Consider the following 19408-nt stretch of genomic DNA (forward strand, 5'->3'; position numbering starts at 1 on the left):
CCCCAGCCGTAATGAGACAGTAGGAGAAAGAGAAGCTGTTTAAAAACATGAGGAAATCAGAAACGAAAAGGCAAATTGTTGTCTTTTTCTGGATTAGGAAGAATTTCTCATATTTTTAAACACATATTGAACACTTGCAAGTAAAGATGAAAGGACTAAAGGTTAACAGTGTAACTCAACTGACCACACTACAACTTCCATGATGAGATTCTTCTCCTTTTCTTATTTGTGTATGTTTTGTTGGTTGGTTGGTTTGGTTGGTATTTGGTTTTTCTTTTAAATTTTGGGGGAAAGTTGCAACGGCAGAGGGCAGATGAGGAGGACAGGGAGATGAGTGGGATCAGAATGCATGATATGAAGTCCTCAAAGAATCTCTAAAGTAGAAAATGCTAAACAAAACAAGAGAACAACCAAGAATAAAAACAAAATAAGGCCGGGCGTTGGTGGCGCACGCCTTTAATTTTAGCACTTGGGGGGCAGAGGCAGGCGGATCTCTGTGACTTCGAGGCCAGCCTGGTCTACAAAGTGAGTTCCAGGACAGCCTCCAAAGCTACAGAGAAACCCTGTCTCGAAAAAACCAAAAAAAAAAAAAAGTATTTTCTAGTGCTTAATTATCATGAAGAAAGACCTTCAAATGTGCCCTTATTTAAGCTGTCCTGTGGGCGTATTGTTTTGGTCAGTTTGCAGTTTGTCAAAATTTAATCAGAGCTTTGAACCCATCTGAATTTAAGCATGATATTTTCTAATACATTGTTAAACAGAAGCAGAGGTACTAGACTTAACAGTTTTTTATGTTTTGCCTGACTCGCCCACTCCTTACTTGCTGAACTGTTGAATAATGTACATCTTGAGAAACTCATGACCATATGTACCTCTAAAACCAACATTAACTCACCTACCTACCCACCTCCAACACCTTTCTATCTTTAATGGTTTTTCAGACTTAAAATACATCCCCAAAGATTTCTCTCTTCTCTCTTCAACCTTCAAAACTAGGATTCTGGGTTTCCGCCGAGCTCCTTTGGTGGTTGGGAGATATGTTAATCTGCGGACAGAGATCAAGCCTGTGGCCACGGAGCAGCTGTTGAGCACCTTCCTAACTGTAGGTAAGAGATGATGGAGGAAGTTTAAATAGGAGCATGGTCAGTAAGGTAAATGATGGGGCATCTTTGAACAAGCTAGTTGCATCTCTTTCATACCTAGAGAACTCAAGGGGATGTAAAAGCCTGCTCTCATGTTAGTGTGGGAATTAGGTCTAATGGAGAGAATGGAAACTGAGAATCTCTTCCTAACATATACTTCTAGTGAAAGTGGTAACTTCTGCTTGATCTTCCAGCTGAGTCTCAAATGCAAGATTTGTCCTAAATTGATAACTGCCTACATATCATTGTCGGTGTTTTTGTTTTGTTTTCCGAGACAGGATTTCTCTGTGGTAATAATCCTGGTTGTCTTAGAACTCACTTTGTATACCAGACTGACCTTGAACTCACAGAGATCTGCCTGCTTCTGCCTCCCAAGTACTGGGACTAAAGGAATATGCCCCCATTGCCCAGTGGTTTTTGTTTTTGTTTTTTTGGTGCACGCACACACATGTTCTCTTGGGAACTGTTTCCCGAGAAGTAGGGAAACCAAGGGCTGGGGGCTCAGCTGATAAAGTGCTTGCTATACAAGCATGAGGACCTTACCCGTGTAAAAGAAAGCAGAAGGGGCACTTGTAATTCCAATGCTAAGAAAACAGATGAGCAGACCCTTGGAAGCTCACTGTTGACCCAGTATAACCCTATTGGAATTATGCTCCAGGTTTAGTGAGAGACCCTGTCTCAAAAAATAAGGTGGAGAGTAACTGAGTAGGCATTCACTATCACTTCTGGTCTCCAGGTGCGTGCCCTACACATAAACATGCACACATAAAATAAATAATAAAGAATAGAGGAAACCTAAAGCAACTTTGTAAAGCAACCAGAAGTTCCACTGTAGAATTGCATTTGGGTTACTATTCTTCCTCCGAGGATTAGTTATTTTGCTTTGTTTTATTTTGTTTTTCAAAACAGGATTTTTCTGTGTAGCTTTGTAGACCAGGCTGGCCTTGAACTCACAGAGATTTGCCTGCCTCTGCCTCCTGAGTGCTGCTGGGATTAAAGGCATGCACCACCACTGCCTGGCCAAGGACTAGTTTATAACTCGTGGACCTAGATATGACTCCCATGGCCCTGGTTCCCATTATCCTACTGTGATGCATGGGATCTACTTAGTCTTGTTCTGGTTGGTAGCATGATAAATAAGAATTTAGAGGTGCTGTGTACCCTTGCCTTGGCCTTTTTTTTTTTTTTTTTTTTTTTTGGTTTTTCAAGACAGGGTTTCTCTGTGGCTTTGGAGGCTGTCCTGGAACTAATTATTGTAAACCGTGCTGGCCTCAAACTCACAGAGATCTGCCTGCCTCTGCCTCCCGAGTGCTGGGATTAAAGGTGTGTGCCACCAACGCCCGGCTGTCTTGGCCTCTTGGTGGTAACTTTTTTATTGATTCAGTGTTCTTACTCATGGCATAAATGTTGAAACAGACATTAGAAATTGAATTTCACCTTACTTTTTACTAAAATAAATAGATTTATACTTAAGAATGAGGTAAAACAATACCTGTCTCAAACAAATCTACAAGGATGGTAATACAATATGGAAAACTGATTTCTTTTAGTGACAAGGTGGCAGGAAATTCTAATGCTATAGATCCTAGTGAAAATAAAGTTGTAATTTCTTTTCTATCCAGTTCTCCCCACTAGCCCCTGACTTAATTAACATTGATCCAGGCTGAGGACAGAAGATGGACAAGGGTGATTAGGAAGACAGGAGGAGTGTAAACTGAAGTGGAAGGTGTGTGGGTTCAGCACTGAGGAGAGGAAGTAGACAGGACAGGGTCACTGAAGGGCCTATTCAGCATGCTAAGGGATCGAGACTGCCCCGGGCACTTGGGAGCTGTTTAGAGAATCTGAACATGAAGTAGTTATGTTTGAGTTTAGAAAACTAATTATGGCAGTATTGTAGAGGGTAAATAGTGATGGGGAGAATGAGACAATGAGCCCTGGTGGGCTGCTGACGTGATTTCAAGAGACAGAGCTAAGGTAAGGATGGGATATAACAATTCAGAGATTCACAGACTGAACTGTGAACAGTGGGGTAAGCATCTCAGCTTGGAGGGGCAGTAGGCAAGAAGAACTTAAGAATGACTCCAAATTTCTAGATTGGACAGTCAAGTGAATATAGAAGCAGTTAATTGAGCAGTGTGCAGAAAAGAATAAGCACAGAAAGAAGTAAAGCTTCTATTTTGGATATTTTGTTTCAGGATCATCTAGGAGTCTGTGTGAACTAGTCATTTAGTAGTTAAAGGAGAAAGGCTGAGATGGAAGCTTAGATCTGATAGTTCACCCAAGGAGAGAAAGGAGAACTTCAGTGATCAGAAAAGCAGTTTCTGGAGTTGAGTATGTCCAGGGAGTTGTCAGAGGCTGGAGGCTCAGGCTCACCAAGCGTCGTGGGGATACTGAAGTCAGGAAAAGCACGTTCAGTCATATTATGAAGAGTAGTGGATGCTGTTGATTGGTCTCTGAGTGTCAGGCACACACTGAGCATTGGCATAGATGTGTTTCCTTTTCACTACCTGACGGTGGAGGGATAGCAAGCTTGGAGAGCTGTAATTGCATGCTCAGCGTCATGCAGTCCTTACTAAAATAGCTTCTATTTCAAGGGCTGGGAATACAGCTCTTGAGAGCACTGGCTCAGAGTCCCTGGGCTCCATCTCCAGCCTCAACTCTGAAGTTTATATTTTAACTCCAGAAATCTGAATAAACCACAAACTCTTACCTAATACATTGTAGTTCTTTACCTAAATAAGATTGTTATTTACCAAACTCAAGAATTTGGATTTCTTTGTTTTGTTTTGTATGTTTTAATTTTTTTGAATCAATAACTTACTCAGTTTATTAACACGCTTCAAACATCAAAAGGACTACAGTAACATGTTTTCCGGTTCCTCTTTTAGTAATTACTTCTTTTTATACAATACATGTTTATATTTAATACTACCATTCTACATACTATATGGTATACCATACATACTTCTGCATCTTATTCTTCTTAGCCTAGCAGTAACCTCTCTTAATAATTGGTTTCCTTTTCATATTAATGTAAATACATATTTATGTTTAGCTCTGCCATTCTGCACAACTACAGCATACTGTTCATAGCTTCCACATCTCATTCTCTTTAATATATTGTAAAAATCTTTCATGTTACATTTAAGAACTTCTTCATTCTTTTGTTGTTTGACTAGTGCATTATTCAGAGTTCTCTAAAGGAATAGAACTGAGAGAATGAAAAAATATATAAAGGGGATTTACTAGACTGACTCACAGGCTGTGATCTGAGTAGTTCGACAATGGCTGTCTCACAGTGGAAATGCCAAGAGTCCAGTAGTTGTTTAGTCCATGACACTGGATGGACAGCAGTCTTGATCTGGCACTGGAGTCCTAGAGGAATCTTGGGATTCCAAAGCTGGTCTTCAGTCAACTTTGGAATTTCTAAGAAGTTAGTTCCAATACTAGTGAAGGAATGCTACAGCAACAAGATTGATGAATTGTCAGCAAAAAGGAAAATCAAAAGTTTCCTTCTATGTCCTTTTATGTGGGCTGCCGCAGAAGGTATAGCCCAGATTCAGGGTGCATCTTCCTGCTTCAAATAGTCTGATCAAGAAAACCCCTCACAGGTGTGCCTCACTTGGGTTTTAGTTGATCCCAGATGTACTCAAATCCAGGACGAAGATTAGCATCACAATCATTACAAAGTGTTTATTATATAGTTCTACCATAAATTCATATAACCAGTCCCTTATTGAACTTACTTACATATTGCTGCAGTGTTTTGTATTTACAACTATTGTTGTCCAGAATTACTTTGTATATATGCCATTTCACACATGAATAGAAATTTCCAAAAGCTGAAGTGCTAGGTCATGTGCATGTTGAATTTTAGTGGATGTGGTCACATTACCTCTCATAGACACTTAACTAATTTACCTTACCCATGGCAACATATGAAAGTGCCTCACACCATCATTAATAATGCACCCTGAGCTATGTGGTGATGGCACACACCTTTAGTTCCAGCACTAAAGGCAGAGGCAGGCAGATCTCTGAGTTTTGAGAGAGTTTCAGGACAGCCAGGGCTACTCAGAGAAACCATGTCTCAAAACAACAATAAAATAATAATTAATAATAGCAATAATAATAATGCATCTTGAAACTTTTTGGGGTTTTGTTTGTTTTATGTGTAGCATGTGTTCATATGTTTAAGAGCCGTTTGTATTTTTTGTCAACTGTACATGCATGTGTTTGAGACAGGGTCTTTCCCTGACATGGAGATTCCCAACTGGGTTGGCTGCCTAGCAAGGCCTAAGATCTACCTGTCTCCACCTCCACCTGCTTGTGTTTCCCAGGTCCAGCACAGTATGCAGTACACAGAACCTAATTAGCTACAGCACACACCCAAAGCTGTTACTTTTTCTCTGTCTCTGTGTATGTGTCTGTCTGTATTTCTTTTTTTTTTTTTTTTTTTTTTTTTGAGACAGGGTTTCTCTGTAGCTTTGGAGGCTGTCCTGGAACTCACTTTGTAGACCAGGCTGGCCTCGAACTCACAGAGATCCGCCTGCCTCTGCCTCCCGAATGCTGGGATTAAAGGCGTGCGCCACCAACACCCGGTGTCTGTCTGTATTTCTGTGTGTCTGTCTGTCTCTGTGTGTGTGTGTGTGTGTGTCTGTCTGCGTGTGTATATGTGTGTGTGTGTCTGTGTGTGTGCATGCCTGTTTCTATATGTGTGTGTCTGTGTGTGTTTGTGTCTCTGTGTTTGTCTGTATGTCTGCCTGTCTGTGTCTCTGTGTGTGTGTGTCTGTCTGTCTGCGTGTGTATATGTATGTGTGCGCCTGTGTGTGTGCATGTGTTTGTGTGTCTCTGTGTGTGTCTGTCAGTGCATGCCTCTGTGTGTGTGTGTGTGTGTGTGTGTGTGTGTGTGTGTGTGTGTGTGTGTGTGTGTGTGTGTCTTCTTTTTGGGTTTTGGATACAGGGTTTCTCTGTGTAGCCCTAGCTGTACAGGAACGCTCTCTGTAGACCAGACTGGCCTCAAACTCAGAGATCCACCTGCCGCTGCCTCCCATGCTAGGACTAAAGGCATACGCCACCACTTCCCAGCAACCTTAAGATTTCTTTAAAAACTATTTCAACTAATTGAAAGTAACACATATAGAATGCTTATAATTACTAAGATAGAAAACTATAAATTTAACTTGATTACATTATAAATACTAACAAATATTTTAGAGTAGAAACAGACAAGACTATTTTAAAAGCCATGAGAAGTAAAGAACTGTGAAAATGATCCTAAAAATAAACAAAGAGAGAGTCTTTTGTTTGGTTGGTTTTCTTTTGTGTTTTTTTCTTTTTAAATGATTTATTTTTACTTTATGTGGATGGATGTTTTGCCTGCATGTGTGTCTGTGTAGTGTGTGCATGTAGTGCCTGCAGAGTCCAGTCCCCTAGAACTGGAGTTACAGCAGTCAAGAGCTGCCGTGCAGATGCTGGGAACTGAACCAGGATCCCCTGGAAGAGCAGCCAGTGCTCTTAACCACTAAGCCCACTCTCCATCCCCATTGCCTGACTTTCTTTTGTTTTTTTTTTTTGTTTTTTTTTTTTGTTTTTTGAGACAGGGCCTCTCTATATAGCCCTGGCTATGTTGCTACTCCCTATGTAAATCAACCTGGCCTCAAACTCACAGAGATCCTACTGCCTCTGTTTTTCCCAAGTGCTGGGATTAAAAATGTACACTACCATGCCTGTCAAAAGAGGGGACTGTTTACTAGCTTCAAAATGTAAAAGACCTTCGGGTTGGAGAGATAGCTCAGTGGTTGAGAGCACTGGCTACCCTTCCAGAGGACCTAGGTTGAATTCCCAGCACCCACCTGATAGATTACAACTGTCTGTAACTCTAGTTCCAAGGGATCTGACACCCTCAAACCAATAAACATAAAATTAAATAATTTTTTTTTTACTGTAAAAGGCCTCAACCTCCCAACCTAAGCATGGTGGTGCATCCCCAGTTTTAGCACATTGATCATTTGTGTTTGTGTTTAAATCAGTTATTATGATAGTTGTAAAGTGATAGCTTTATAATTCTGTCATTGTTTTGATTTTCTTGTAGGAAGTCTGTTTAGACACTCCCCTCGCATGCATTTCTTTATTCATATCATGAACTCTCTGGGTTGCAATTTCTTACTATTATTTTTTATGTTGACATTCTAACTGCTGTAGATGTGGCCATTGGGAATCCTACAGACCAGCTTGTGTCCTTGGAATGGTCTCATTGTTCTCTGAGCATTTCATTACAGCTGGTGATGTCAGTAGAGTCCTGGCTCAACCCAGGAGGCAATGCGCCCCCCCCCCTTTAAAGTGGTATTAAAATGGACTTTAGGAAAGGATATGTGAAGTTGTGAAGTTGATCCCTGTGGTATAGCCTCTGATTCCAGCTATGTGGGAGATTGAGGAAGTAGGCCTTGTAAGTTCAAGACCTGCTTCAAAAGTAAAAAGAGGACTGGGTATATAGCTCAGTGGTAGAGTTCTTGCCTTACCACAAGAGGAAAGAGGGAGAAGGATGGGGAACCGATGCTTAAATAAGTCCTGGATCTCATTGTTTCTAGGTTCTCTTGATGAGCAGAGTAGGAAATACATGTGTATACACACAGGTATATGTATAAATGCACATATGTACACTCTGTGTCTTTATCTCTGGGTGTGTGTTGAAACCAGTATCTGGTTCTAATTCATGGCAGGATTTACTCTGACCATCTTACTTTTTTTCCTTCTCTACCTGTGAGCAACCTACTTCCCATTATCCTCAGTATATTTACTTACCTGCTCCTGCTTCCCCCATATGTGACCAAACTCTCTCTCCTCTGGGTACTCTGGCCAAAACTTCAGCTCTGATAAAGAACAGGAAGACGTTGCTAATTATTTATTGTGGGTTGAAAGCAAGACTGTGATGGTAGTTCACTTCTGGGAGAGAGGCTGGGTAGAAGGAAGACACAGGAAGGTTTGATTTCTAGTATATAGCTTTTCATTCATTGGGGATTGTTTTACATTGTCTGCTTTTATTACCTATATAGGAAAACACTTGTGAACTGGACTAACATCAAGATTTTAATTTTTGTCATGGCTGTTTACTTAGCAGTTTGATCTTGTTTGGGGAGAATTTGGGTTCTTAATTTTCTTCCTTAAGTGATTCAGGCTCATTTCCACCCTGCAGGGAACAATACATGTTTCTATGGGAAATGCTATTACTGCCGAGAGACGGAGCCAGCGTGTGCTGATGGAGACATGATGGAAGGATCCATCACACTTTGGCTTCCAGATGTGTGGCCCCTGCAGAAACATCGACACCCCTGGGGCAGGACTTACCGAGAAGGCAAATTGGCCAGGTAAATGCTCCTGTAAGCCATGACTTAATTCTTGGCTGTGCCGTGCCAGTTGGCCTTCCTGAATAGAGAGTAAAAAGAATTGTGGGTTGTGGGCAAACCTGCTAGATAGGTCCTCCTGTCCCTGTTTTTAGCAGTGCCGATGTGTCAGCCATCTTTCTACCACTAAAAGTGGAAAGATTAACTTTGGCTCATAGTTGACAAGTTCAGTCCATAATCACTCAGGCTGCGTTGCCTTGGCTTCTGGTGGCACAGTACATCACTGCAGAAGCATGAGGTGGCAGAAGAGCTGCTTGTGTCATTCCTTCCAGAAAGCAAGGCAGGAGCAAGCCCATCAGGCAGGGACTCCCTGCAGTATCCCCATTTTCTCTTCAAGGCATGTTCCCAGTGACTTAACTGCCATCACACCTGAAGTCCAATAGCTCCTGCTGGCTCCACGGGCTGAAGCAGGGCAGGGGTCAGGAGCACTTGCTTACCTTGCAGAGTGTCTGAATTTGATTTCCAGCTCTTAGTTTGTGGCTCATGACTACCTTTAACTTCAGTTTCAGGAATCAAAAAGCCTTCTCTGACCTCTACCAGCAACTGTATGTATGCATGTGGTGCACTTACACACACATACACACACACACACACACACACACACACACACACACGCACGCACACACGTACGCACGCACACATGCACACACACGCACACACAAAATAAATATTTTGTTCTTAAATATAAGCCATAGTGGCCAGATGATAGTGGTGCACACCTTTAATCCCAGCACTCAGGAGGCAGAGGTAGTTGGATCTCTGTGAGTTCAAGGCCAGCCTGGTCTACAGAATGAGTTCTAGGACAAGCTCCAAAGTTACACAGAGAAATCCTGTCTTGAAAAACATTGTGTGTGTGTGGCACCATAGCTTTGTCTTGAGTCTCCCAGCTTCATGCATCATAATGTTGGACTATTTCCAGGAATTCCAACCTCTCAAGACCCCTTTGGAATCTCAGTGAAGTAGTTCCACAATTCTTACAGATCTTTTTGGTTTTTTTTTCTTGGGTTTTCCGAGACAGGGTTTCTCTGCATTGTTTTGGAGGTTGTCCTGGAACTTGCTCTGTAGACCAGGCTGGCCTCGAACTCACAGAGATCTGCCTGCGTCTGCCTCCCGAGTGCTGGGATTAAAGGCGTGCGCCACCAACGCTTGGCAATTCTTACAAATCTTACACTAGGATGATGCCAACATCTGGCACTATCTTGAGTTTATCCAGGCCCTTTTGACCACAGTGGCCTCTGCAGTGTCTTGATGGTTTAGCTTGGGATGGGCAGGATCTTGCAGGTTTGAGTTGCCTCATGCTACCTTTCCTACCATGCCAGTGCACATCTGGGCTTTTAGCATGGTACTAGTCTTTTCAGAACTGTACCCTTGGCTGACTTTATGTGTGCTTCTTTCCTGATCCAACTATAAGATCTTTCTGCTGTGCCTTTTGCTTCCCCTTGTCACAGTAAACATGGCTAAAGCAGCCAGCACTTCCTGTACTGCTGCCTTGAGATTTCCTCTGCCATGTAAGCCATTCCACAAAGTCTCAGGATGTGTGCAAAACATAGACAGATTTCCTTCAGAATGAGACATGATAAGCCGCTAGTCTACTTTCAGTGGAGTCCCTGTTCCTTCCCAAACCTATCAGCACAGCTTTGACTGTCTGTATTCCTTCTAGCCTCTAATAGTTTAAAAGAAGAAAAGTTCTTTTGGCTCACAGCTTCTGAAGTTTCAGCCCAGCTTGGTCTGCTCTGCTGCTTTGAGGCTTATGGTAGTGTGGTATCCAGGCAACACACATACGCTGTGGAGAAGGAAAGTTACTCTCTTCATGGTGGCTAGGAAGCAGGCGATAAGAGAAGGAAGGCCAGGATAGCCATATTCTCCTCGTAGATTTGCTCTCAACAGCTCAAATTTCTATCTCAAGACCCCACCTCCTAATAACATCTCCGCTGACAACCAGACTGTTAGCACATGGCTTTTGTGGGACTCTTAGGAACTACACTCTACAGGCAGGTGTAGCTGGTACCCAGTAACCCTTGTGATGCTCCTTGCCTCCAGGTGGGAATATGATGAGAGCTACTGTGATGCTGTGAAGAAAACGTCCCCCTATGACTCAGGCCCACGCCTGTTGGACATCATTGACACTGCTGTCTTTGATTACTTGATTGGCAACGCCGATCGCCATCACTATGAAAGCTTTCAAGATGATGAAGGCGCTAGCATGCTTATCCTTCTTGATAATGCCAAAAGGTACAGCAGGACTGTCTTGTCGGTGTCTGTGTGAAAGAGGCACATTCTCTAGGTCGCTGTGCAGGTCAGCTTTCAGACACAAATACTGCCATAAATCAACTTGTAGGAATGAATGCTTATTTCAGTCCATGGTTTCACAGGTTTGTTGACTTCATTTCTTTTGGGCCTGTGATGAGGCAGAATCATCATGGCTGGGAGCATATTCAGAGCAAAGCTGCCAGCCTTGTGATATCTGGGAAGCAGAGAACAACAAAAAAAGGCCAGGATCCCCAAATCTCCATCAAAAAATGCACACCAGTAATGTGACAGTAATGTGACTTCCTTCCCACTGGGCCCCAGCTCCTGAAGACTCCACCTCTCATAGTGCTGCAGGCTGGCATCAGCCTTAGCTGATGAGCCTGGGGACTAGGGTCGGAGGGCTTGGGATCCAGATATCCTGAACTGAGTCTCCCAAAGCCTCACCTCTTATAGCCTTGCACTGGGTATTAAGTTGCAACAAGAATTTGAGGGTAGCAAAGATATTCAAAGGATGGCAGATGCTTTGCCTGCACTGTCATCAGGGCTAGTAGATGCTAGTTATTAAAGGAAGATTTCAGGAAAAGAATGGAATGGGCCGAGTGGTGGTAGCACACACTTTTAATTCCAGCACTTGGGCAGAAGCAGGCAGATCTCAAGTTCCAGAACAACCAAGGCTACACAGGCAACAAGAATGAGAGGGTGATCATTTTCCCAGAATCACCATTCCTTTCCTAATGGAATGCCATTTTTATATCTGCTGTAAGCTGGTTCTGTCTCAACTTCTGAAAGCCCCTGAGCAGTTTTTCTGGTTTGAAGCTGCCAGCAGGTTTGCTTACGGGAACAAGGTTTTAATGATTCCAGAAGTAATATACACTTGCCTTTTGGAGGACTGATTCAGGGAGAGCCTTTTAAACACTGTATAGGCTTAGGATTTCTGCATTCTCCCTTTGCACTGGGAACTCACAGTGTGTACCACAGCATCTTACAGCATCTTGACAGGAAAAGGGTCCTTGTTACATGAGTTTATTTGCTGTTGGATGCTTTAGTTCAGGCTGTTAATGATCCTGTGTCTAATTAGTTGTGCCTGACTTATTTTTAATTTAAATGATTTGAGCTGTTGGAGCATGAAATTATCTAGGATCACAGTTGGGTTTTTATATAATGTGCTCTTGCTTTGATGCTGAGAAGGGAACAAACACTTGGACCTAATTCACTGTCTTAATTTAATTTTCAGCTTTGGGAACCCCTCGCTGGATGAGAGAAGCATTCTTGCCCCTCTCTATCAGTGTTGCATGTAAGTTATGCACAGCAGGTGTGGCTGCCTGCATTGCCTCCTTCGGGTTCCGGTACCAGTATATCAGTTCTGTTGACCTTAAGACATCCCAGTTGCTTTTCCTACTTCCACAACCCAGAACCCCAGTAAATCCTGAGAGTGCTGAGGGAAACACAGAGGCAGGTCACCCCAAAGTTGAGAATTCATTTTGAATTTTGCATCATTAAGTTTGTAGTATCTATAGTAATACATGCCTGTTTGGCTTAATGTATCTATCACCTGCTAAAAGCAATCTATCTGGGCTTTATCCCCAGCACTTAAGATGCAAACACAGGTGGATCTCTGTGAGTTTAAGGTTACCCTGGCCTACATAGTGAGTTCTAGGCCAGTCAGGGCTACATAGTGAGACAATCTTTTAAAAAATTGGTTAATGATTTTTTTTTTATATCCATTAAAATCTGTAGTCTCAGTTGCCGCATCTGACTTACCTTGATTTCAGATCCTCCCACCTGGAGTTTGTATATCTTAGTGTGAAATTATCTAATCCAAAAATAACTTCCTGTAAGTATTTAGTGAGTGATTTAAATATAGTAGACATAAAGAAATTGAGAAGTAAATCAAGAAAATGAAATAAAACCTGGCCCTAGGAGCTCCTGCTTCAGGTCCCCGCTCTGTGACTCCTTCCATCCGCCTTTACATGGTCGCCAGGGATGGTTCCTGGTCACCTAATATCAAAACCCTGGCACCCTGAAAGAGCTCTTCTACTGTTACTGCTTGAAGGGAGACGGAATTGCAGAGGGCAGCGTCAGCATTACCTCTGCCGGCATCAATTGGTCCCTCTTTAGGGTCTCAGCTCTTAATACTGTTACAGTGGCAACTGCATTCCCACATGAGTGTAACTGGGGATAAATACCTAAACCATAGCAATTAGTGAAATAACTTAGAGAATTATGTCTGTGTGTCTGTCTGTGGGACTATGTGCTCCTGAATACAGTGCCTACAGAAGCCAGAAGAGAACATTGGTTCTCCTGAAGCTGGAGTTACAGGCAACTGTGCACAGCTCAGAGTGGGTTCTGGAAACTGAACCTGGGTCCTCTCCAAGAGCAATAAGTGCCCTTAAGTGCTGAGCTAGCTCCTTCTCCAAGAAAGTAGTTTGTTGGGTTTGTTTGTTTCTGGTAGTGGTGGGTGGGGTTTTGAGACAGGGTTTCTCTGTGTATCCCTGGATGTCCTTGAACTCAAAGAGATCTGCCTGCCTCTGCCTCCTGAGTACTGGGATTAAAGGTGTGCGCCATCATCTCTTGGCAAACATATATATATATATATATATTCTTAGAGTAAATATTTTTCTATTATTAATAGTTAGATTTTAAAAATTCAGCAATATTTGGATAAGGAAGTTACAATCACCCCTGAGCATCTAAGGATAGATCCTGTTAACACAGTGAGCTTCCTTCTAACCCTGTAACTGTTAACACAGTGAGCTTCCTTCTAACCCTGTATCTGTTAACACAGTGAGCTTCCTTCTAACCCTGTAACTGTTAACTCAGTGAGCTTCCTTCTAACCCTGTATCTGTTAACACAGTGAGCTTCATTCTAACACGGTAACTTAACACAGTGAGCTTCCTTCTAACCCTGTAACTGTTAACACAGTGAGCTTCATTCTAACCCTGTAACTGTTAACACAGTGAGCTTCCTTCTAACCCTGTATCTGTTAACACAGTGAGCTTCCTTCTAACCCTGTATCTGTTAACACAGTGAGCTTCCTTCTAACCCTGTATCTGTTAACACAGTGAGCTTCCTTCTAACCCTGTATCTGTTAACACAGTGAGCTTCCTTCTAACCCTGTATCTGTTAACACAGTGAGCTTCCTTCTAACCCTGTATCTGTTAACACAGTGAGCTTCCTTCTAACCCTGTATCTGTTAACACAGTGAGCTTCCTTCTAACCCTGTATCTGTTAACACAGTGAGCTTCCTTCTAACCCTGTAACTGTTAACACAGTGAGCTTCATTCTAACCCTGTATCTGTTAACACAGTGAGCTTCCTTCTAACCCTGTAACTGTTAACACAGTGAGCTTCATTCTAACCCTGTAACTTAGCACAGTGAGCTTCATTCTAACCCTGTAGCTCCATTGCTCTCATCATACACACCAGTTTCCCTACACACAGGGAATGGAAGCTTTCCTCCAACTTTCTCAACTCTAACATAATTATCATAGACGTTTCCCCACGCCACTCAATTTTCAAACCTTTTTAATGGCTGCATAGATTTCCCTGATGGGGCTGGGCTGTGGTGGCGCACGCCTTTAATCCCAGCACTCGGGAGGCAGAGGCAGGCGGATCTCTGTGAGTTCGAGGCCAGGCTGGACCGACAGCCTCCAAAACAATACAGAGAAACCCTGTCTCGTAAAACCAAAAAAAAAAAAATTTCCCTGATGGGTTGGCCATAATTTGAAGTATTTCTCACTTGTTAGACATTTAGATTGGTTCAGTTTCCCTCTTACTGCAATGAATATGTACATATCTCGTTGTTTGTTTTTTGAGACCAGATTTCTCTGAGTAATAGCCCTGACTGTCCTAGAACTCACTCTGTAGATCAGGCTGGTCTTGAACTCACAGAGATCCTCCTACCTCTGCCTCCCGAGTGCTGGGATTAAAGGCGTATGCCACCAATGCCCGGCTTAGTTGAAATATTTTTCACAATTTTTAAAAAACCTTTTCTACTATCCAAGCTTTATACAGAATTGGATAGAAAGATGTTATGTAACTTCTTTTAAAACTTTTTCTTCCAGTATTCGGGTTTCAACCTGGAATAGACTGAACTACCTAAAGAATGGAGTGCTAAAGTCTGCCTTAAAATCTGCCATGGCCCATGACCCCATCTCCCCTGTGCTCTCTGACCCACACTTGGACACTGTGGACCAGCGGCTTCTGAACGTCCTTGCCACTGTCAAGCAGTGCACTGACCAGTTTGGGATGGACACTGTGCTGGTGGAAGACAGGATGCCGCTCTCCCACTTGTAACTCTCAGCGAGAAACAAGTGGAACTGGATTTTATGAAGCTAGAGAAACAGCACAATCAATTCCAAGTGGCATGTGACGGCCTGGACGTGGCCAGCAGCGGGTTTGGTGGTAGGAGACAGTGGTCCTAGGAGTGCTTGGTGTTTTCTGCGGTGTCTGCGTGGGAGCCTGTCTGTGGAGTCACCTGGCCTCCTCAGCAGTTGTCCATTCAGGCAGCAGGCTCCGGCTCTGGTCAGTCGTATTCCCACCCCAAAGGGCAAACAGGTGTGACACTGGCTAAGGAATTGGTTCCAGAGTGTGTCTGGGGTGAACCTTGCCGTCCTTTCTCCACACCCATGGATTCTGTAGACTGACTTTGCAGTCCCTTGTGTCTTTAAAAACAAACAACAAACAAAGGCAGAACTAGTCAGCTTATAAAATGTCCTGCACCTCCAGAGTGGCATCAGACAAGATAGCACAGTGTGCTGGAGGAGACCCATTTTAAGGTAGATGGAGGAAGGGAAGGTGAGGAAGGTGATGGAGCTCTTCGCTATTGAGTGCTATGGATTTGACATCTCAGGGAAGAGAAGAGGGAGGGACTCACCCTGTAGAACCAGGAGGATGATTGATTGCCTTAGAGAAAATCAGCTTCCCCTGTGTTTAGGTTCTTGGATATGTCTGAAGCAAACACTCATCCTCCAGTCCTGCTCAAATGAACCAAAACCGTCTCCAGAGGAAATAGGATTACAACCCAAGCATGATCCCTGCCGGACACTGACTTACCTCCAGAGTAACAAAACCCTGAAATAATGCAAGTTTGGTACCCGTGACCTCTGTCATCCTCACACACACACCCCTTTCTCTCATTGGCATTGTTTACTTTGATTAGACTGTAGGCTCTTACTCTAGCCCATGCTAGTCTGGAATTAGTATATAACCAGGCTGGCTTTGAACTGGCAGCAGTCCTTCTGCCTCAGCCTTTCACATGCTAGGATGAAGTATGAGCAACCATACCCAGTTCTCATTTCTCTTCTAAGGTGTGAGGCATTTGATCAGCGATGCTGCTGTCCCAAGGAGGTTGATGGCCTTGTCTGTGCCCTCTTATGAGAAAGTGTCCTACTGGTAGCTGGACTGAGCTTGCGATGTGGGCCCTGCAGGTAGCAAAAAAAAAAAAAAAAAAAAAGATTTTAAGCCTTCTGAGCCTTGAAACTGAGTCTACCACAAAGAGCCTTAATATTTTGGTTCATATTGAGTTCTGAACCTATGGTGTTGTTAGTAGAATTCTTTCATCCCATGGAGCCTGGCTTGAGCAACTGCCTTCTGAGTTTAAGCCTCAGGCCTCTCACATTGAAACGTAGGAGCCTGTAACAACTTATACAAGGTATGGAAATAGGAAAGTTTGCACATTTTAGGTACATTTTGAGGTAGACTGAAGAATTGGCTGTATTTTTTAATGCAAATATTGAACTTAAGGAAGCAAATATTAACACAAACACTGAAATAGTGTTAACAAAAGGTGTTGAGTCCAACTTCAAGGCCACTTGTCCAGCAAATTCACAGTTGAACTTGAGATTAGTGTGGTCAGTGCTTATGAAAGTGGGAGCCAGCAGGTGGCAGCAGTCAGCCCTCCCACTCTGGGACACACTGGTGATGGGAGTGACAAGGAGCCTCACTTGCAATGTTGAAGGCATGGGATTCTTCTGAGGCCAAGAAGAGGCAGAAAGGGTGCTCCAGAAAAATGTCTTCTCTGTCTTAGCATAGTCACAGAAAAGTCATTTCACACTCCTGCATTAGGAGGCACGCAGATCCACAGTGGATAAAGTGAGCCAACAGAGTGGTGTGACACAGCAATTAGAATATAAGCTCTGCTCTGAGGTGGGATTGCATTAAGCTAGGAAAGGTATATTGGTGAATCTTGGCAAGGCCGGCAGGGGCGGGGGCAGGGAGGCAGCCATAAGCTTCTAGCTCCAAACTTATAGACACAGTTGTGTTGTGGAAAAAAAGCATAGGTGCATTTTTTAAAAAGTGTTGAAACTCTGACCCCTTTCGAGGTCATTTACTAGAGTTAGGGCTGTTATAATCAAGTCACCAGTGGGAGTTAGGTCAGCTCTAAATTATGTTTGCCAGCTGAACGTCTGAATACCTGGATACATTTACTACAAAACCAAGAAACTGGGACCTATTGCTGTTCCCTCATTTGTCCCCACTTCTTAAACACGTGTCCTCGAAGTTGAAATGAGAAATTTAGGGTAAGAATTTTTATTCTCAAACTGTTCCTTAGTCTCAGGCTGCATTGTGCTATAAATTCCTTTTAAAACAGGAGGCTCTGGTTTGCTGAAGATGGGTGGTATTTTTAAGGTATGTCTCCCTGTTTGCACTCAGGGTTAAAGTGTCAAGACTAAATTTTAAGAAGAAAATGGAGGAATCCGGCTACATTTATTACAGATTATTTTGGCAAAGTGGATCCTGGCAGCTTTTCTATTTTCCCAGTGCTGGTGACAGCATTGCCATCCAAAGAATTCTCCATGCACCACATCCCTTCAGCCTCCCTTCTCATTCCTCACTGGATCTCTTTGATCGGCAATTGACCTTCTCTTGTGACTATAAAACAGCTTGGGTCAGCAAGCTCCCTTGTGTCTCTGGTCTGACTTTCAGGATGGCGGGTGCAGGGCTTTGGGTCAGTGTGGCTGTGGTTGTATTCTGCCAAGGAACATGGATTTCCTTTGACACTGAGAAAGGACTTGGCCAGTAGAGGTTAGCATATTCACCAAGCATCTCCTGAGCGGTCTGCTGAGCCAGGTGACCTGACTGTGACACTTGCTCTGTGGGAGAGGCTGGCTTTTCTCCCCTGTATCTCTAGTCTGGGTGGCAAATGGGGACTGGGTACTGCACTGTCATGAATTTTTAGGACCTACAGTGATCCTCAAACTTTTGGGGGAAGCTGGGAATAACTTACTGGGAGGTTAATTTATTTGTCTAAAGGGTGGTGTAGGCATCACTGCCCTCTTGTTTGATCTGCCTGGGATTTCCTCTTGGAGCTGTTGGGCAGACAGAGGTTGTACTTGGTAAGACACCAGACAAATTTCTAATGTGTTCTGTGGGTTTCAATTCTGAAAAAAAAAAAATAAAGATTTTAATATATATTATTGTATCATGTTTTCCTGTTACTACTTTTTTTTCTCCCCAGTGCTTCCTTATTCCATTTTCTTACATGTTTTTAAGGAACAAATGTTATATCTTTTTCCTCTACTTAAACTTCCATAGGGATTGCTTTCAGTCGGTGAGCTCCACAGACTCCTTACACACAGTGAGCTGTAGCAGACTTCAAAGTTGTCTTCAGGGCATCCTGGATGTTTAGTAGTTAGCTCCTTTCTTGAAGCTTCTTGTGAGATGAAGAAAATGAATCCTAAGTAGGACTTGGCAGAAACAAAGAGCTGGTTCCTCTGATTAGGATTCCTAGGATACCCAGAATTTACATTTTTGAAATGGAGATCGGTATCTTAAACCCTCAGCCATGGGCTGGAGAGATGATTCAGTGGTTAAAAGTATTGGCTGCTCTTCCAGAGGTTCTGAGTTCAATTCCCAGCAACCACATGGTGGCTCACAAGCATCTGTAATGAGATCTGGTGCCCTCTTGTGGCTTGCAGTCATATATGCAGGCAGAACATGGTACACAAATAAATCTTTAAAAATAAATAAACCCTTCACCAGACGAGCAGTTTAGATTTCTTCTTGGTTTGCTGCATAATTGTGCCAGCTCTTGTCATTGTATTTGAACATCACACATGCTGTATTTGGGTTTACGGTTCAGACAGATAAGTGTCCATGATAGTGAGTAGAGGCGGCAGGTATGATGGCTGGGGCGGAAGCTGGGGGCTCACACTTTCAACCACAGCATGAAGCAGAGCAGACTGGAAATGGCATGAGTCTCTAAGCTCTTGTTTGCTTGTTTTTGCTTTTCGAGACAGGGTTTCCCTATGTAGCATTGGAGCCTGTTCGGAAACTCGATCAGTAGACCAGACTGGCCTGCCTCTGTATCTAGAGCACTGGGATTAAAGGTGTGCCACCACCACCTGGCTAAACTCTTCTTTTTTTCAAGACAAGAGTTTCTCTGTGTAGCGCTGGCCTCCCTGGAACTCACTCTAGACCAGGCTGGCCTTGAACTCGGGACCACCTGCCTCTGCCTCCCAAGTGCTGGGATTAAAGCCAGGGGTCACCACTGCATACCAGGTTTTTTAACTGGTAACTCCTTCCAGTCACAAGGCCATAGCTCCCAAACCTCCCAAACATCACCATCAATTGCAGACCAAGAATTGGAATGCCCAAGACTGAGGGACAGTT

At 43.2% G+C, this 19408-nt stretch overlaps 1 protein-coding gene across 6 annotated transcripts in view; it reads left to right on the forward strand.

Annotated features, from left to right (window-relative positions):
* Fam20b (FAM20B glycosaminoglycan xylosylkinase) overlaps positions 1-18208 on the forward strand; it is a 37700-nt gene extending 19492 nt beyond the window's left edge. For all 6 annotated transcript variants that reach the window (XM_005071313.4, XM_040737367.1, XM_040737368.1 and 3 more), the window contains 5 exons: positions 997-1106; positions 8338-8509; positions 10586-10777; positions 12030-12089; positions 14860-18208. In XM_005071313.4, the coding sequence (XP_005071370.1) occupies positions 997-1106; positions 8338-8509; positions 10586-10777; positions 12030-12089; positions 14860-15091 (766 nt within the window). In that variant the 3' untranslated portion in view covers positions 15092-18208. The remainder of the gene's footprint in view (positions 1-996; positions 1107-8337; positions 8510-10585; positions 10778-12029; positions 12090-14859) is intronic.
* Positions 18209-19408: the final 1200 nt, after the last annotated feature.

The sequence above is a fragment of the Mesocricetus auratus genome, unplaced genomic scaffold (genome assembly GCF_017639785.1).
Source record: "Mesocricetus auratus isolate SY011 unplaced genomic scaffold, BCM_Maur_2.0 Super-Scaffold_100676, whole genome shotgun sequence".
In the NCBI taxonomy this organism is placed as follows: Eukaryota; Metazoa; Chordata; class Mammalia; order Rodentia; family Cricetidae; genus Mesocricetus; species Mesocricetus auratus.